General features: G+C 38.4%; 1 protein-coding gene across 1 annotated transcript in view; it reads left to right on the top strand.

Annotated features, from left to right (window-relative positions):
* Window positions 1–14,048, top strand: part of ATP13A4 (ATPase 13A4) — a gene marked incomplete at its 5' end in the record, with an annotated part of 88,686 nt that overhangs the window by 18,731 nt on the left and 55,907 nt on the right. The window contains 8 exons of the mRNA XM_008071810.2: window positions 1,884–2,054; window positions 2,869–3,026; window positions 3,621–3,809; window positions 5,785–5,846; window positions 9,305–9,455; window positions 11,041–11,127; window positions 11,347–11,500; window positions 12,737–12,848. Coding sequence (XP_008070001.1) covers window positions 1,884–2,054; window positions 2,869–3,026; window positions 3,621–3,809; window positions 5,785–5,846; window positions 9,305–9,455; window positions 11,041–11,127; window positions 11,347–11,500; window positions 12,737–12,848 — 1,084 coding nt within the window. The remainder of the gene's footprint in view (window positions 1–1,883; window positions 2,055–2,868; window positions 3,027–3,620; window positions 3,810–5,784; window positions 5,847–9,304; window positions 9,456–11,040; window positions 11,128–11,346; window positions 11,501–12,736; window positions 12,849–14,048) is intronic.

Raw genomic sequence — 14,048 nt, 5'->3', positions numbered from 1 at the left:
TACACATGGGAGCTGAGTGACCTTAGAAGTCATCTCACTTCACACATTTGCAACTGACGTCCAGAGAGAAGAACTGACTTACTCAGGGCTACGTTGCTTTGATTTCTCACTTGCATAGTAAAATAATGAGATGTTGTGCCAACACTTCTTTAAGATAAAGAGTAATCATGTAATCATTTTCAGAGATGAAATGGGAGACTGCAAATGCACAGTGGAGTATTGTGCTTCCCATCAAAGTCCACATCAAATCCAACTGTCCAAATTTTTCTCAGGTAGACCAGGAAGGCATGATATTGAGACAAGAGCATATGTCTTCCTCATGTGTGAACTTACAAAAACATAATTGGGGTGGTAAATCATGGTAGGTCAGGCTCCTTTCCCTTAAGAATGTATAGATTCAAAAAAATTCCATGGTTCTTGAATTTTTGCAATACCAAGTATCATTTTCTTAATGAAAGTAGCCCTAATGTCCTAGAATATAATTCTGACCTTATACTGCCCACTCTGCAAAGACCAGTGGAAGGTTTACAAGCTTGTCCCTCAGAACAAGCCATAGTTACCTTCATAACTTCATTCACTATCTTATATTAGCTCTTCAAGCCTCTGCAATTTACCCTTCTCACTACACTGGTAAAAGTCGCCATCCAAATAGCCAAATCCCATGGATTCTTTACATTTCTCTTCTTATGTCCTCTCTGTTGCATTTGACTATGCTGGCTATCTCTCCTGAAAACTCTCTCCTCTTTAATTTTCTAAGACAATTATCTCCAAGTTCTTTTACCACTGACTATACTCATCCAGTTTCTTCTGCTGCTTCTCCTCCTCCACCTCCCTAATTGTTGGTGCCGCTCACAGCTAGGTTCTTGTCCTTTTCTCTTCGACTTGGCCCTAAATAATCTTGTCTCTTTCTGGGGCTTTAATTATTCCATAAGCTGATGAGCTCTGATTAAATATCTCTAGCCAAAGCTGCTCATTTTAGTTCCAAATCCAGATAAGTCTCTAATCACCTACACAGCATCTCAGCAGGTAATTCTACAAGGCAGGTCATTCTACAAGGCAGATTCAACTCACAGTGACCAAAAATGATTGTCTCCTCCTATAGTCCTTATGTTGATGAATAACACTACTCTCTGCTCATTTTCCCAAGTTAAGAACCAGGAAGGCATTTTAAGTTCCTCTATCCCCATGATCCGCCAATATAGAAACCTCCAGTTTTGTAGCTTCTTGCTTCCTTATTTCTTAAATCCAGCACTTTCCTTTCTATTCCCACAGCCAGCTGCCATAGTTCTGACCTCATCTTTTCCAGCTGAGACTCCTGTGATCATTTCTCAACCAGTTGTTCAACCTCCAACCTCACCAGACTTCAATTCATTTCCTATACTGTGGATGGTGTACGCTTCTTAAACATAAATATGACATTACTCTCCTGATTAAAGGGATTAAATATCTCCCCATCCTCCTTCAGCCACCAGTGCCTTCAGAAAAATGTTTAAACACTTACATGTTACACTTTGGGCTCTCCATGCTTTGTGTCCTACATAGCCCTCATGGCCCCTTGTTCTCTACACCCCACATTCCAGACTGCATGGCTTGCTGTTCCCTAAACGATCATTTTCAGCTATTTTAACATTAATATTTGACTTACAGTATTCATAGCATGTATAATACTATGTTATACTTGTTTACATACCTGTCCTTCACTCTTATCTACAGACCTCTTAAAAATAAGAGCTATGTTTATCCTTGTGTCCCCAATACTTAGGGCTATTTCTGCCACATGGTAGGCTCATAGCACATGTCTGTTGCATGCCGAGTGAGTGCAGGCATGACTTAACTGAGTAAAGGCATCTTACCTTACTAAATGAAATGCTTATTTCCTATAGGAGAAAGCATTCCAGTCACCAAAACTCCATTACCTAAGATGGATAGCTCTGTGCCCTGGAAAACACAGAGTGAAGTGGATTACAAACGACATGTGCTCTTCTGTGGAACAGAGGTTATCCAGGCCAAGGCAGCTTGCTCGGGGACCGTGAGGGCAGTGGTACTGCAGACTGGTTAGCATCTCCTCCTGTGTGTTGATATTTTTAATGAAATACTTTGCTCAGTTTGTCTAGTGCCTTATATTTATTAGGTAAGGAGCAATCTTCAGATAACAAACCAAATATGCATGTGTAAATCTACATATTTGAAAAGCCAATTGAACTACAGTATACACCCGTTAGTAGAAATGATAGTGCTGATAACAATAATTACTATTTAGGTGCTTTGCAGTATACAAACTATTTCCCCATATCAAACTAGCAGAGCAGAGATGTTTAATGTCCCCATTTTGTACCTGAATAGGCTGAGGCCATACAACTCAAGTGTACTTTAAAAAATGCCACACCCAGTAATTGACAGAGCTGGACCTAGAACTCAGGTATATTCTAACTCCAAATCCCAAGCTCTTTCCAGGCAGGGCTAGAAATGAAAAATTTAACATTAAAAAGTAATAAAAAATGAGTCCATTAATATTTACTGGGCCATTTAATTTCAATTCAAGAGATGTGTGTGTGTCTGTGTGCACTCATGAGTCATTCCTTAAAATAGAGTGATATTTGGAAAAGCTGTGCTCTGCCCCCAGCATGTTGGTTTCCTATCTCCAGGATGCACTGAAACTAGAAGCAGAGGGAATGAAGGCCAGAGAGTGTAGTAGGCTCTGAGATAGATATTTCCATTCTAGCATTTATGCATTTTCCCAATTATCTTTCAATTGCCTTTGGTCTTAACCACTACTAGGAAAAAACAAAGACAATTTTGAGGTTTAGACGAGCAATATCAGTAGGGTTCATCATCCTGAGAATGTGGGTTGTGTGTTTACTGTTTTAGGATTCAACACTGCAAAGGGTGACCTTGTGCGATCCATTCTCTACCCCAAGCCGATGAATTTTAAGCTCTACAGGGATGCCATCAGGTTCCTCCTGTGTCTTGTAGGGACAGCCACCATTGGGATGATCTATACTCTGTGTGTCTATGTGATCAGCGGGGTAAGCTGCCTTTGCTCTTTTATTACACGCTTGCATAAACTTATCTATATATATTTTATACTCTACATGTTGACATCATCCTAGGGCATGTTTTACAAACCTGGGAAACAAAATCAAACACTGAAACTTGCTTATAGCTTGCAGTTCCCCGATATAAGCAATTGATCATTAAGTTCCATAATAACAATAAGATCTCATGGATAAGGGGATAAAACTATTTGCTTATTGAGATACCAACACACTTCTGTTCCTCACACTTTTCTTTAAACCATTAAAAAATTTTAATCTGAGAACATCCTTATATCAATAAAGTAGTATTTTAATAGCTATTAGTGAGGAATTTTAAATAAAATGAGATCATCAGTGTTGGTGAGGTCATGGCACATTGGTACGTGGTTTTCTGCTGGTAGCATTACAAGACTTTTTATTACATTTTGGCAAGAGACTGAGAGACTATAAACATGGTCATACCCTTTGACCCACTGACACCATTTTGAGAAATTTAACCTAAATAAATAAACAAAAAGTAAGAAAATGTCATGTGCTGTAAATGACTGGCTTATCTGTAATAGTTAAAGAATGTCAATCTTGTAGGAAGCTCCTGAGGAAGTGGTGAAGAAAGCACTTGATGTCATCACAATCGCCGTTCCTCCAGCTCTGCCTGCTGCTCTGACCACAGGCATTATCTATGCCCAGAGGAGGCTGAAGAAGAGAGGCATCTTTTGCATTAGTCCCCAGAGGATCAACGTATGTGGACAATTAAACCTTGTCTGCTTTGACAAGGTATGTGTGTTTCATCCTCACTCTCATCCAAGTCATCATGTATAGACGTTTTTATCATGTGTGAGGCAGGAAATAGTGAATGTAGGTACCTGACTTTATTTTATCTCTGGTGGAGTGTGTGATCTGGAAAAGAATATATTTCTTGAATTCTCAGATTCTAGAGCTTAGAGGAAGAGCAGGTACTGAATAGAATAATCTTTTAGGGTCTTTTCAGTTTGAGTATTTTATGAAAAACAATTAAAATAGCATTTAGTTGGATCCTGCTGCAGTCAAAACTCTCATACAAAGAAAGAATAAAATGTGTACCCTTTACTATGATCACTACTATATCCCTAATGCTAAGAATATTGCCTGTAGTAAAGTCAGTAAATACTCATGTAATTAAGAAATGAAAAAAAAGAAGAATTTGCTAAACTGTGTCTTGCTATGAGATTGGTTGCAGCACAGCCTCATATCAAACCTTAATTGTATTTTTACATCTGTAGCTTTTAAAATTTACATTACCCTGGATTATTTGCCAGTTGTTCCCAACCAACCTGATATTCAACCTTCTCTTGAGTGTATTTTGTTGGTCTGTATATACACACTGGGGTGAAGGTGGTAGTTGTGAGAGGATCTCATGAAAATGCCTTCAAGTCATCATGGCAGGTGAGTGTGGGCAAAGGCTTGGAGGAGGAAAAGCAGGAGACTGTGTGATTTTGACTAAAGTAGGACGTTAGTCAAGGGAGAGAATGTCTGTGGATCTCGCATGTCTAAGCAAGGCATTTTAACATATTCTCTTAAGTAGCGGAGAGTCATTGAAGGGTTTTGTTGTTGTTGCCATCATCTCTTTTTTTAACTTATTTTTTTATTCTGGTGAAATGTACATAGCATAAAATTTACCATATTTAAGTGTTCTGTTTCCAGACATTAAGTACATTCTCACTGTTCTGCAACAATCACCATCACTCATGTTGAAAACTTTTTTTTAATCTTCTCAAACTGAAATTGTATCCACTAAATAATATATTGAAGGTTTGGATCACAGAGAATTAATGGGATCAGTACTGTGTTTTATAATATCCAGAGTATCAGAAAGATCTATCAAGAACAGAGAGTTAACGTGAATCTTGCCACTATTTCAGTATTACTTTGTGATTGAACTAGCAATGTAAGGAAAGTCATTCTATTTGGGAGAGTATATACTTGAACTTAAAAAGAAAAATGAGTGGGAAAGATAATTGCGACATTCATTTGAATAAACAGTGAGCAATAATTACGAGTAACTATCATTATTTTTAGCTTTTACTGTGTGCTAAATATTAAATTAAGCACTTTATTTGTGCTATCTCATTTAATCTTCACAACAACTCTATGAGATTATGGCCATGTTACAGATAAGAGCTCTGATGTTTAGAGAAATTAAGTCATCTGCCCAGGTCACACAGCTGGGTCTTGAACCTAATTGGAGCTCTTAACCATTATCCTGCACTGAGAGTGATACCAACAAACACCTTTTTACCAAAGAGGTATTAAATAACAAACCACTTTAGAGTGTTTTCATGAACAGCGACCTGTAGGTAAAAATTCTACTCTATTATTTATTTCTGATAGCACACATTTAACCTCTACTATACAAACTGGGACTCACGGAATTACAGTCCTTATATACTCACCAAGGACTTTCCCATCCATTCAGTCTACCATTAGATTCTCAAAACAACCCTCTGAAGTTGTAAGGAAGATACTGTTTTTGTTGTTGTTGTTGTTGTTTTATTCACTGTGGAGGACACTAAGTTTCAGCTTGTCATACAACTGTTATGAGTGCACTGAAGCCTGCCAGGACTCCAGATACTCACTTGTTGTGTCCTTTCTTAAAGTGCTGATCTTGATAATACATTTGCAAATTATATATTCTTATTAGAACATACCTTACTTGTCTTCACCATGGGACCACTGAATCTTCAGAGTAAGCCGAGTGCTTGTTTCTGTTTAGACAGGCACCCTAACAAGGGATGGCTTGGACCTCTGGGGAGTCGTGCCCTGTGATAGGAACAGGTGAGTACTGTGAACAAAATACATTACAGTTTCTCTTTTCCCCAAATTCCACATTTTCTCTTAAAGCTACTAATGGAGACATTTGGGCTTTGGTTTTGATGAATAATGAATGCCAAAGTATCTTCATTTACTTTCTCCTCTTGAATTCTTTCAAGTCTCACTAAAGCATGTGTGTTTCCACCCAGTCCCAGCCCAGCCCCATGCCATTCCCCAGGAGATGAAGGGGAAGCTTTGACACTGCATTCAAATCCTTGCTAACGTGTGATTTGCTTTCATCATATTTATCAGAGACCTGAATTTGACCCAGTATAAGTAAGTTAGACAGTACCAAGACACTGTCCTTCAAGGAAGCAACATCATTTGTACAAGCTGAAGCCTCTTGATGTCCTGGCAAGAAAGAGAACATTGCACTGAATTTTGTTCCCTGAATTTCAGGAAGAGGAACATCTATGAAGCCATAACTAGTGTACTCATTTTTCTTGGTATTCTAATTTTGGGAATTTCACTTTCTGGCACCCAGAAACTCCTTTTTTTTTTTTTTTCTAGCTAGAAAGGGCTCTGTTTGGCAATTTTCAGGTTGGTGTGGTGAAAATTTGAGCATCCCTCTCCTGAGGCCCTCTTGTGGCCATGTTTGAGTTTGCGTCTCTGCCTGCTTTCTCTTCTCACTGTGATCAAAACAGAAACGTGATGCATTTGACATTTATATTTTGTTTGAAACGAAAGTTTCTCCCACTAACATAACCTAAATCGCAAAGCATTTTATACATGAAAAGTTCATTGTGGTTCTTTTGCACTATGCAGATGACATAATTTATAAAATATTTTAGTTCCACATAATTTAATACGTTGTTATAGAATAAATACTATTTAGAAACGAGTCTAATTCCTGGGTTAAAAAAATAATCCTCATGCTTCTAACCACTTTGATCTACAGAAGAAGCCTCTTAAAGTGTCAGATTTTCTTTTCTCTTTTCCCTCCCTCTCTCTTTCTCTCTTTCTCTTTCTTTCTTTCTTAGGTGATCCTTCCACCTCAGCCTTCCAAGTAGCTGGAACTACAGGCACACGTCACCACACCTAACTAATTTTTATTATTTATTTATTGTAGAGACGAGGTCTTGCCAAGTTGCCCAGGCTGGTCTTGAGTCCCTGGGCTCAGGCAATCCTCTCGCTTCTGCCTCCCAAAGTGCTGGGATTACAGGTGTGAGCCACCATGCCTGGACAAGTGCTAAACTTTCTAAAGTTATTTTGCCTTTTCTGTTTCAGCTTCTACAAAAAAAAAGTGTGCATTTATTCAAGTATGTGAGCATCCTGAGAGAAGTCTTGTTCTTATTTATATTTGTGTCTCTAACGAGGTACTACTGTACCAGGCACACATAGTAAGTAGGTGTACAGTACAGCTTAATCTAAATCTGTTCTGTCTTTTGAATGGTCTACTTATTGAACTAACATCATACTAGTCACAAAACTTTGGAAGCTGCTTTCTATTTCTAAAAATGAATTGTTACATTTAAATAAAAGCAACTGATATAATGTTTAGTGACTGATTAATTAGGGCCCCCTCCTTTCCTTCCTTCCTTCCTCTTTCCTTCAATCCAAAAGATCAAAGTTGGCTTCAAATGATCAAAACAGTAATTTTAAATTAAACATTGACAAATTTAATTAATAAAATGAGAGAAAACAGAATTAAGTAAAGATAAGAAGTGAGCACTTGACTTATAGGTGATTAAATATTTTCTTGTTAAAGGTGAGCTCATTTCTGATAATTCTTATCTTTTCCAAAAAGGGAAAGGACCATTGTGTCAGAGAGTTCAAGAATTAGCAAAAGCTACCAGGGATTGATGAATCAAAAATATGCAAATAAAAGTACAAAGACAGGAATGACAGAGAGCTTTAAGTATTTTCTGTGCTAACCAGAGTCTGGCCTGTTCCTCTGGAATGCAGAATTAATACTCAGAATTATAGATTGATGACAGTGTGAGTATGTCCTTGTAAACTTAAGATGTTTTTGTGTGTGTGAGGTCTGTGTTTCACTTTTCGGTGTGACTGTACACTTCTGTGTTAATCACACTGTTGGTGGTCTATTGCTTTTAGATGCTTACTAAAATACTATGGTGCATGTTATAAACCACTAAGATGAGTTGCTTTTTTGACACATAATAACGGATATAACCAAGAGGGTTAATAATGAACCAAGATGTTTATGAACTCTTAGTGTGATAAAAGGAAGCTTGAATGCAAAAGCCAGGAGGCAATGTGGCTGAATTATGAGTCAACATCGTGCTATGGCTGCTTTTGAAAACAAAAGGCTAGAGAAAACCTAAGGCCGTATTTAAAGAAATGTGTGTCCATATTTCATATGATCAGAAATAATAGTCTGATCCTGGACACCGTGTTTCAAGACAAATTATGGCAAATAAAAACTTTTCTGAGAGAGTAACTAGGAGTGTGAGAGGTCTGATAAAACTGCATATTGGAGGAACACTTAGAGGTTCCTATGTAACTCCAGAGGAGAGGGATGAAGGGATAAGAAGAGTTGAGCTTCAAGTCTCAAAGTAGTTGATGTGTGGATCAGAAGGAACAAGTAGATTCTGACTGCCTTCAAGAAACAGATTTTTCCTTGATGTAGGAAGAACCTTCTGCCATTCAGAGGTCCACCAAACAGGATGGGGTACTTTGAGAACTAACAGCTGTGCTACACATGTAAGAAAAGATGGACCAACAAGGTTGCAGAGGACCCGAGGCTGAACTCCATGACTTCCACTCTACATTAGTGAAAGAACTCTGCATCTGACACTTGCATCATATTTTAATAGATTTTAGATGAGGACACTTTCTATAGGAAATGATGGTGATACTGGCTGCACTATGAACACTCCAGGCCAGGGTGGAAGATAGGGATGCAGTGTCCTTTTAAAACATGTTTTAAAGTTCATTTCTTCAGTATTACAGTCTTGCAGATTTCCAGTAACCAATTCATTAATTATTTTATACCTATATTGACTGTCTACTATGGACCAGACATCTATTATGTTGGGAAATATATACCAATGACAGAGCCCTATCTTGAAGGTTTGATTGAGGGAGACGCCTGTATACACAACTCTAGTAGTAGCTAGTCTGTTCTGTCTCACAGGGTGGTCCAGGAGGTAGCTGGGTGTGGAGTTACTTAGAAGTGATACTTCTAATTCTTTCCATATCCTTGAAATTAAATCAGTCAGAGAAGAGGTGAGAAAAAGAGGGTAAAAGAGCTTGAGAGAACCTTAGAGATCTTTCTTATACTCAGTGAACTTACCTAAGGATGATGACTGAATGGGGCAGTATTAATCTGGGGGGACTGGAGAGTGGGTGTGTTATGCAACCAAGTATATTAAATTTTTTTTAAAAAGATGTTAACCTCCAGGATGCTCTGTTTTGGCATGAGGAGATAGAATCCAAGCTCCTTCCCTTTTCTCTTTCAGCTTCCAGGAAGTCCACAGCTTCGTCTCAGGCAAGGCTTTGCCGTGGGGCCCACTGTGTGCGGCCATGGCCAGTTGCCACTCTCTGATCCTTCTCGATGGGACCATCCAGGGGGACCCTCTGGACCTCAAGATGTTTGAAGCCACCACCTGGGTAAGCTACTGCTTTGCAGATAATCTAAGAAGCTTCTTCAATCCCAGAGGAACATAGGCATTATCACAGCTATGTAATACTTTAAAATGTGAGGTTTCCCATATGGAGTACAGTTGGCCGTGAAGGGCAAAGTAATCTAAGCCTGGTTTCCTCTTCTGTACAATGAAGCTGATAATAGTATCTACATTATAGGATTATTGTGAGGATTAAATGGGATGGTACATTTTTAAAAAAGTCCTTGGTACTATGCCTGGCAAATATTACAGTTTAATAGTACTAATTTAATTGTAATTATTATATAATTATGTATCAACCCTTTGTGCTGTTCTATGAACACTGTCTGGTTTCAAAGTTTTCTAGAACATGGGCATTAGGAAACACTGCTGTCCCCAGTGCTTAGGATAACTCATAGACTCAGGGTGACCATGAGTCTTTTTCTTATTGATTTAGTATCTGTTTTATTTCTAAGACTGGAAACAACAAAAAGGAAAACGATCAAAGAGCTTTTGTTGAGACTTTGAACCAGATTTAAGAACAAATGGAATAGTTCAGGAATCGGGTTCTTTCAACTATAGCTTTGGCTCTGTCAACCCTCTTATCTCTCATGTTAGGGGCTTGATTCCCATGGTCATTGAATGAAGGAATCGAGTGTTCACATAAAACAAAACAAACAGACAAGCAAACAAACTGGAGTCTTTTCTTAAAAGAAAACATTATTCAGAAGAAGTCTTTTAAAACCAAGGAGTTGGAGTTGCTTCAGTTGAAATAGAAGGTGGGGATTAGGGAACACGCATCTCATTGACTTAGAGATAAACCAATCCTCTCTCCCTGAAGCAGCATAAAACACAAGGCCCCGGGGATCAACTGGGAAACCACTGAAAGAGACAATTTTTAGGGTGCCTTCTAAATCTTTTAGGGCTTTATTCCGTAGTAGTCTTATGTAACTTTGCCAATCCTTTATCCTTTCTAGGTTACTGATTTAGAATCTGTAAGTAGGAATTACAATTTCCTGTCGGAGATTTTTTTTTTTCTGCCGCTCAATGAGATGATTACAAAGCCCTGTGTTATCTTTGGGTAAAAAGGTTCCTTTAAATATAATTTAGGGTCATTATTATAGTAATTACTGAATGTTAACCATGTATATCATAGTCCCTGCCCTGCCCTGCCTCGCCTCAAGGACCATATTTCCAAATTAGACAGCAAGAGCAGAACCAGCAGTGAACTTCATGAAAAGAAAGACGGAAAGGTGCTCGTTTCACACAAAAGGAGTCTGGCTCTTCATGCTTACTCCTTTCAAGTTATGCTCTTCAGAAATGGAGAATGAGCCTTTATGCAGCACATTCCAACAGAGAAAACAGGATAAATTGCATGAATAATTCAGAAGTGTCTGCCCTTCAAGTTTTGCAATGCATTATTTTTTTTTCTGTGGCGGAATAAGTCTGGTTCACCTCCATCTTGCTGAGGGAGAAGACACAGAGAATACAGTGAGGTGGTCTGAGGATTTTCCCAAGGGTTGGCTTTGAGCATAGCATCAGTGGGTAAGTGATATAAATCTCTACAATGAAATATCCCATTTGTGAAATAGGAAATGGCTGTTTCTGGGCATGATTTCCACATCAAGGGAGTGCCGGCACATGCCATGGTAGTGAAACCCTGCAAAACAGCCAGCCAGGTAAGCCTTGCTTGCTGTTCTCTCTTTTCAAAGGGAAACTCTCCTCTGGCCCGCGGTTTTTGAAAGGTCACAGATGCATCTTATTTAAATACCAGGTGTAAAAATTAGTGAGATTATCACCCTTGTTTACTAAAATAAAGATGAAGGAGGGAGGAGTTAATTCTCAAGAGCTAGAAGCTGTGACCGTATGTGCTTTTCCATTCCCTACCCCTCAACCAGGTCCCAGTGGAAGGAATCGCAATCCTGCATCAGTTCCCATTCTCATCGGCACTGCAAAGGATGACAGTCATTGTCCAGGAGATGGGAGGTGACCGACTGGCATTCATGAAAGGTGCACCAGAGAGGGTGGCCAGCTTTTGCCAACCCGAGACAGGTTAGTAAACAGACATGGGTTACAACTGGCAAATTGATATTTCCTGCTTAACATGTCCCCACAGCTTTTATCTAGGAATCCAGTTGCCTACTGGTCATAGCCAGTTGGGTGACACACTGGCATTCTAAATTTAAGATCACAATCAATCTTGTCTTTCCCATGTCCTGTAGTTCTCAGTTTCTCATTTTGGTGAATGTCACCACAGATTCCCCGCCCTTCCCATCCAATGTAGGTGTCAGCTCTGATTCCTTCCTCTCCCTCAGTGCCTCCATCTAGCTAGTCTCTAATCCATGACCCTTCACGGCATCAGTTCAGACTTGAAGTCGTCATCCCTGATAACTTCAATAGTTGATGAACTGACCCTCAGACTCCAGACTGATACACCCTCTATACTGTGACCAGATTGTTTTTTTAAATCACAACTATGTTATCACTTTTCTGCTTTTATTCCTTTGGTTGCTTCCCATAGACTCCAGTGTAACCGCAAATTTCTTTAGGATCATATATAAAGCTTTTATAATCTGACCCCTCCAGATGCCTTATCACTCTTGTCCTCACATCTTGGGCTTTTCTTGAGCTGAGTCAACTATTCAAGACTTGCTCTCTCATGCCTCCATGCCTAAGCACATGATGCTCCCTCAACCAAAAATCCTTTTTCCTTTTTTTTTTTTGGATTCACTGTAGAGAAGAGATCTTGCCAAGTTACCCTGGTCTCCCAAAGTGCTGGGATTACAGCATGAATCACCATGTCTGGCTCAAAAAATCCTTTTTCTTCACCTAACCACTTCCTCTCAGTCTGGTATTTGCACCACTGAATACCTTCCACAGCAAGCTGTAACCCCCTGGTTCATAGCAGTCATCTTATTTGATTGTATTGTTAATTTGCTAGCTATTATTCAATTAGACAGAAGTTCTTAGAGCAGAGCTTGAAGTTTAATCTCTGCATGCCTAATACCTGTCACATAATAGACTCTTAATAAGTGTTTGTTGGTTAAACTGCAAAAAAATATTCTACTCATTCCCTTTTTTTTAATGCTCTTTCTCATTTCAATTGTATTAAATCCCAGGAGGTCAACCCTGACAATGCAGTTATTTTTATAGTTTCCATTGACTTATTTGCATATCTTTATAGAGGTGTTTTTTTCTTGGGCAAGAGGTGGATGTTTGTAAATAATTTCTTTGCCAGTACTAGCTTAGTAAATGTTGTATACTAATCCTGTGTTATTTTCTAAACAGTACCAACGAGTTTTGTTAGTGAACTTCAGATTTACACAACACAGGGCTTTCGGGTCATAGCACTGGCTTACAAGATGTTGAAAGATGACCACCACAATGCTGCTTTGACGAGGTAAATGGGAGGATTTTGATAAAGCAGAATGATTTGATGGCAAGATACAATTTATCGTGTGGGAGATGCATTAGACTAGGATAGGACTCGAGAGTTCTGGGTGGTGGACACAAAACATAGCTTGCTGAATTTGTGTGCATAAAAGGTCTCTGAATATTGATAAAGCAGAATATAGTCACTCCTGCCCTGCCTAAATCACACAGTGTGAACACTGACTGGGAGATTTTATGGGAAACAGCTGTATAAAATGTAAAATATGATGTGATTTTACAGCTTTGTGAAAACAGACATATGAATATAACCAGTGTTTCAAAGTTTGAAATTGTGGTCATAACCCCATTTTTAAAAATTATAGTTGGTGAATTGGTTGGAAATTATGAAATGTGACATATGCCTGAAAAAATTATTGATAGGAAATACATAGCTTAATGAAGCAAATTCATATTGCTTAGACTATTGCATTTAGGTAATATTTGCAAAAAGCAAGAAAGACTTCTTAAGTGCCAAATAGAGAAAGTTTGATATGTATGGATTAAAATTCAGATGCTTAACAGCTGAAATGGACTGCTATATTAATGAGTTCAACTTTATTTGTGGTGGTTAAAAAAAAATTCCACTGGCTTTTAGGCTATCATGTTTACTTCATCTTCAACATTATTTCCAATAGTCTATGTTGGTCATTACTGGTTACACTGCTGTGAAGATAATAAATGCTCATTTTAAATTTGAAGGCTCTAACACATTTGTTTTCAACCTTATCAGACTCAGGACTCTTTTTTATAACTATATTTTCTAATATTTCCTTTTATATGAGTATGCTATATAATAGTATTATTCATAACATTCTACATATATTCTTTGTAAAAAATAGATATAATGCCCTCATATAGTAAAATTAAAGCAAAAATATCATGTATTATAAAAGTTATAGTTCGGTAAATAATCTACTGACTCTACTAAAGCAAAATGCAGTATAAGTTGCTTGTACCTGCGTATAAAATCATTGAGGCTGCAATAGCCACAAATGCAGACTGATGCAGATGTGTTGTACATTGCAGTCTCAGATACTGAGGTTTCAGTCTCTGAGTTGCTGCCAGGTTTTAGATATTTTTGGAGATGATGTGACATGAGTCAACCACAAGCACCAGATTAGACCAAGAAAATGGCTGCAGGATCAGACATCTGCCATAGCCTAAGTCC

The sequence above is a fragment of the Carlito syrichta genome, unplaced genomic scaffold (genome assembly GCF_000164805.1).
Source record: "Carlito syrichta isolate Samal-C Ts95f unplaced genomic scaffold, Tarsius_syrichta-2.0.1 Scaffold314728, whole genome shotgun sequence".
Taxonomy (NCBI): Eukaryota; Metazoa; Chordata; class Mammalia; order Primates; family Tarsiidae; genus Carlito; species Carlito syrichta.
Note: the sequence above shows the minus strand (reverse complement) of the source record. Positions and strands in the feature narration are given on the sequence as shown.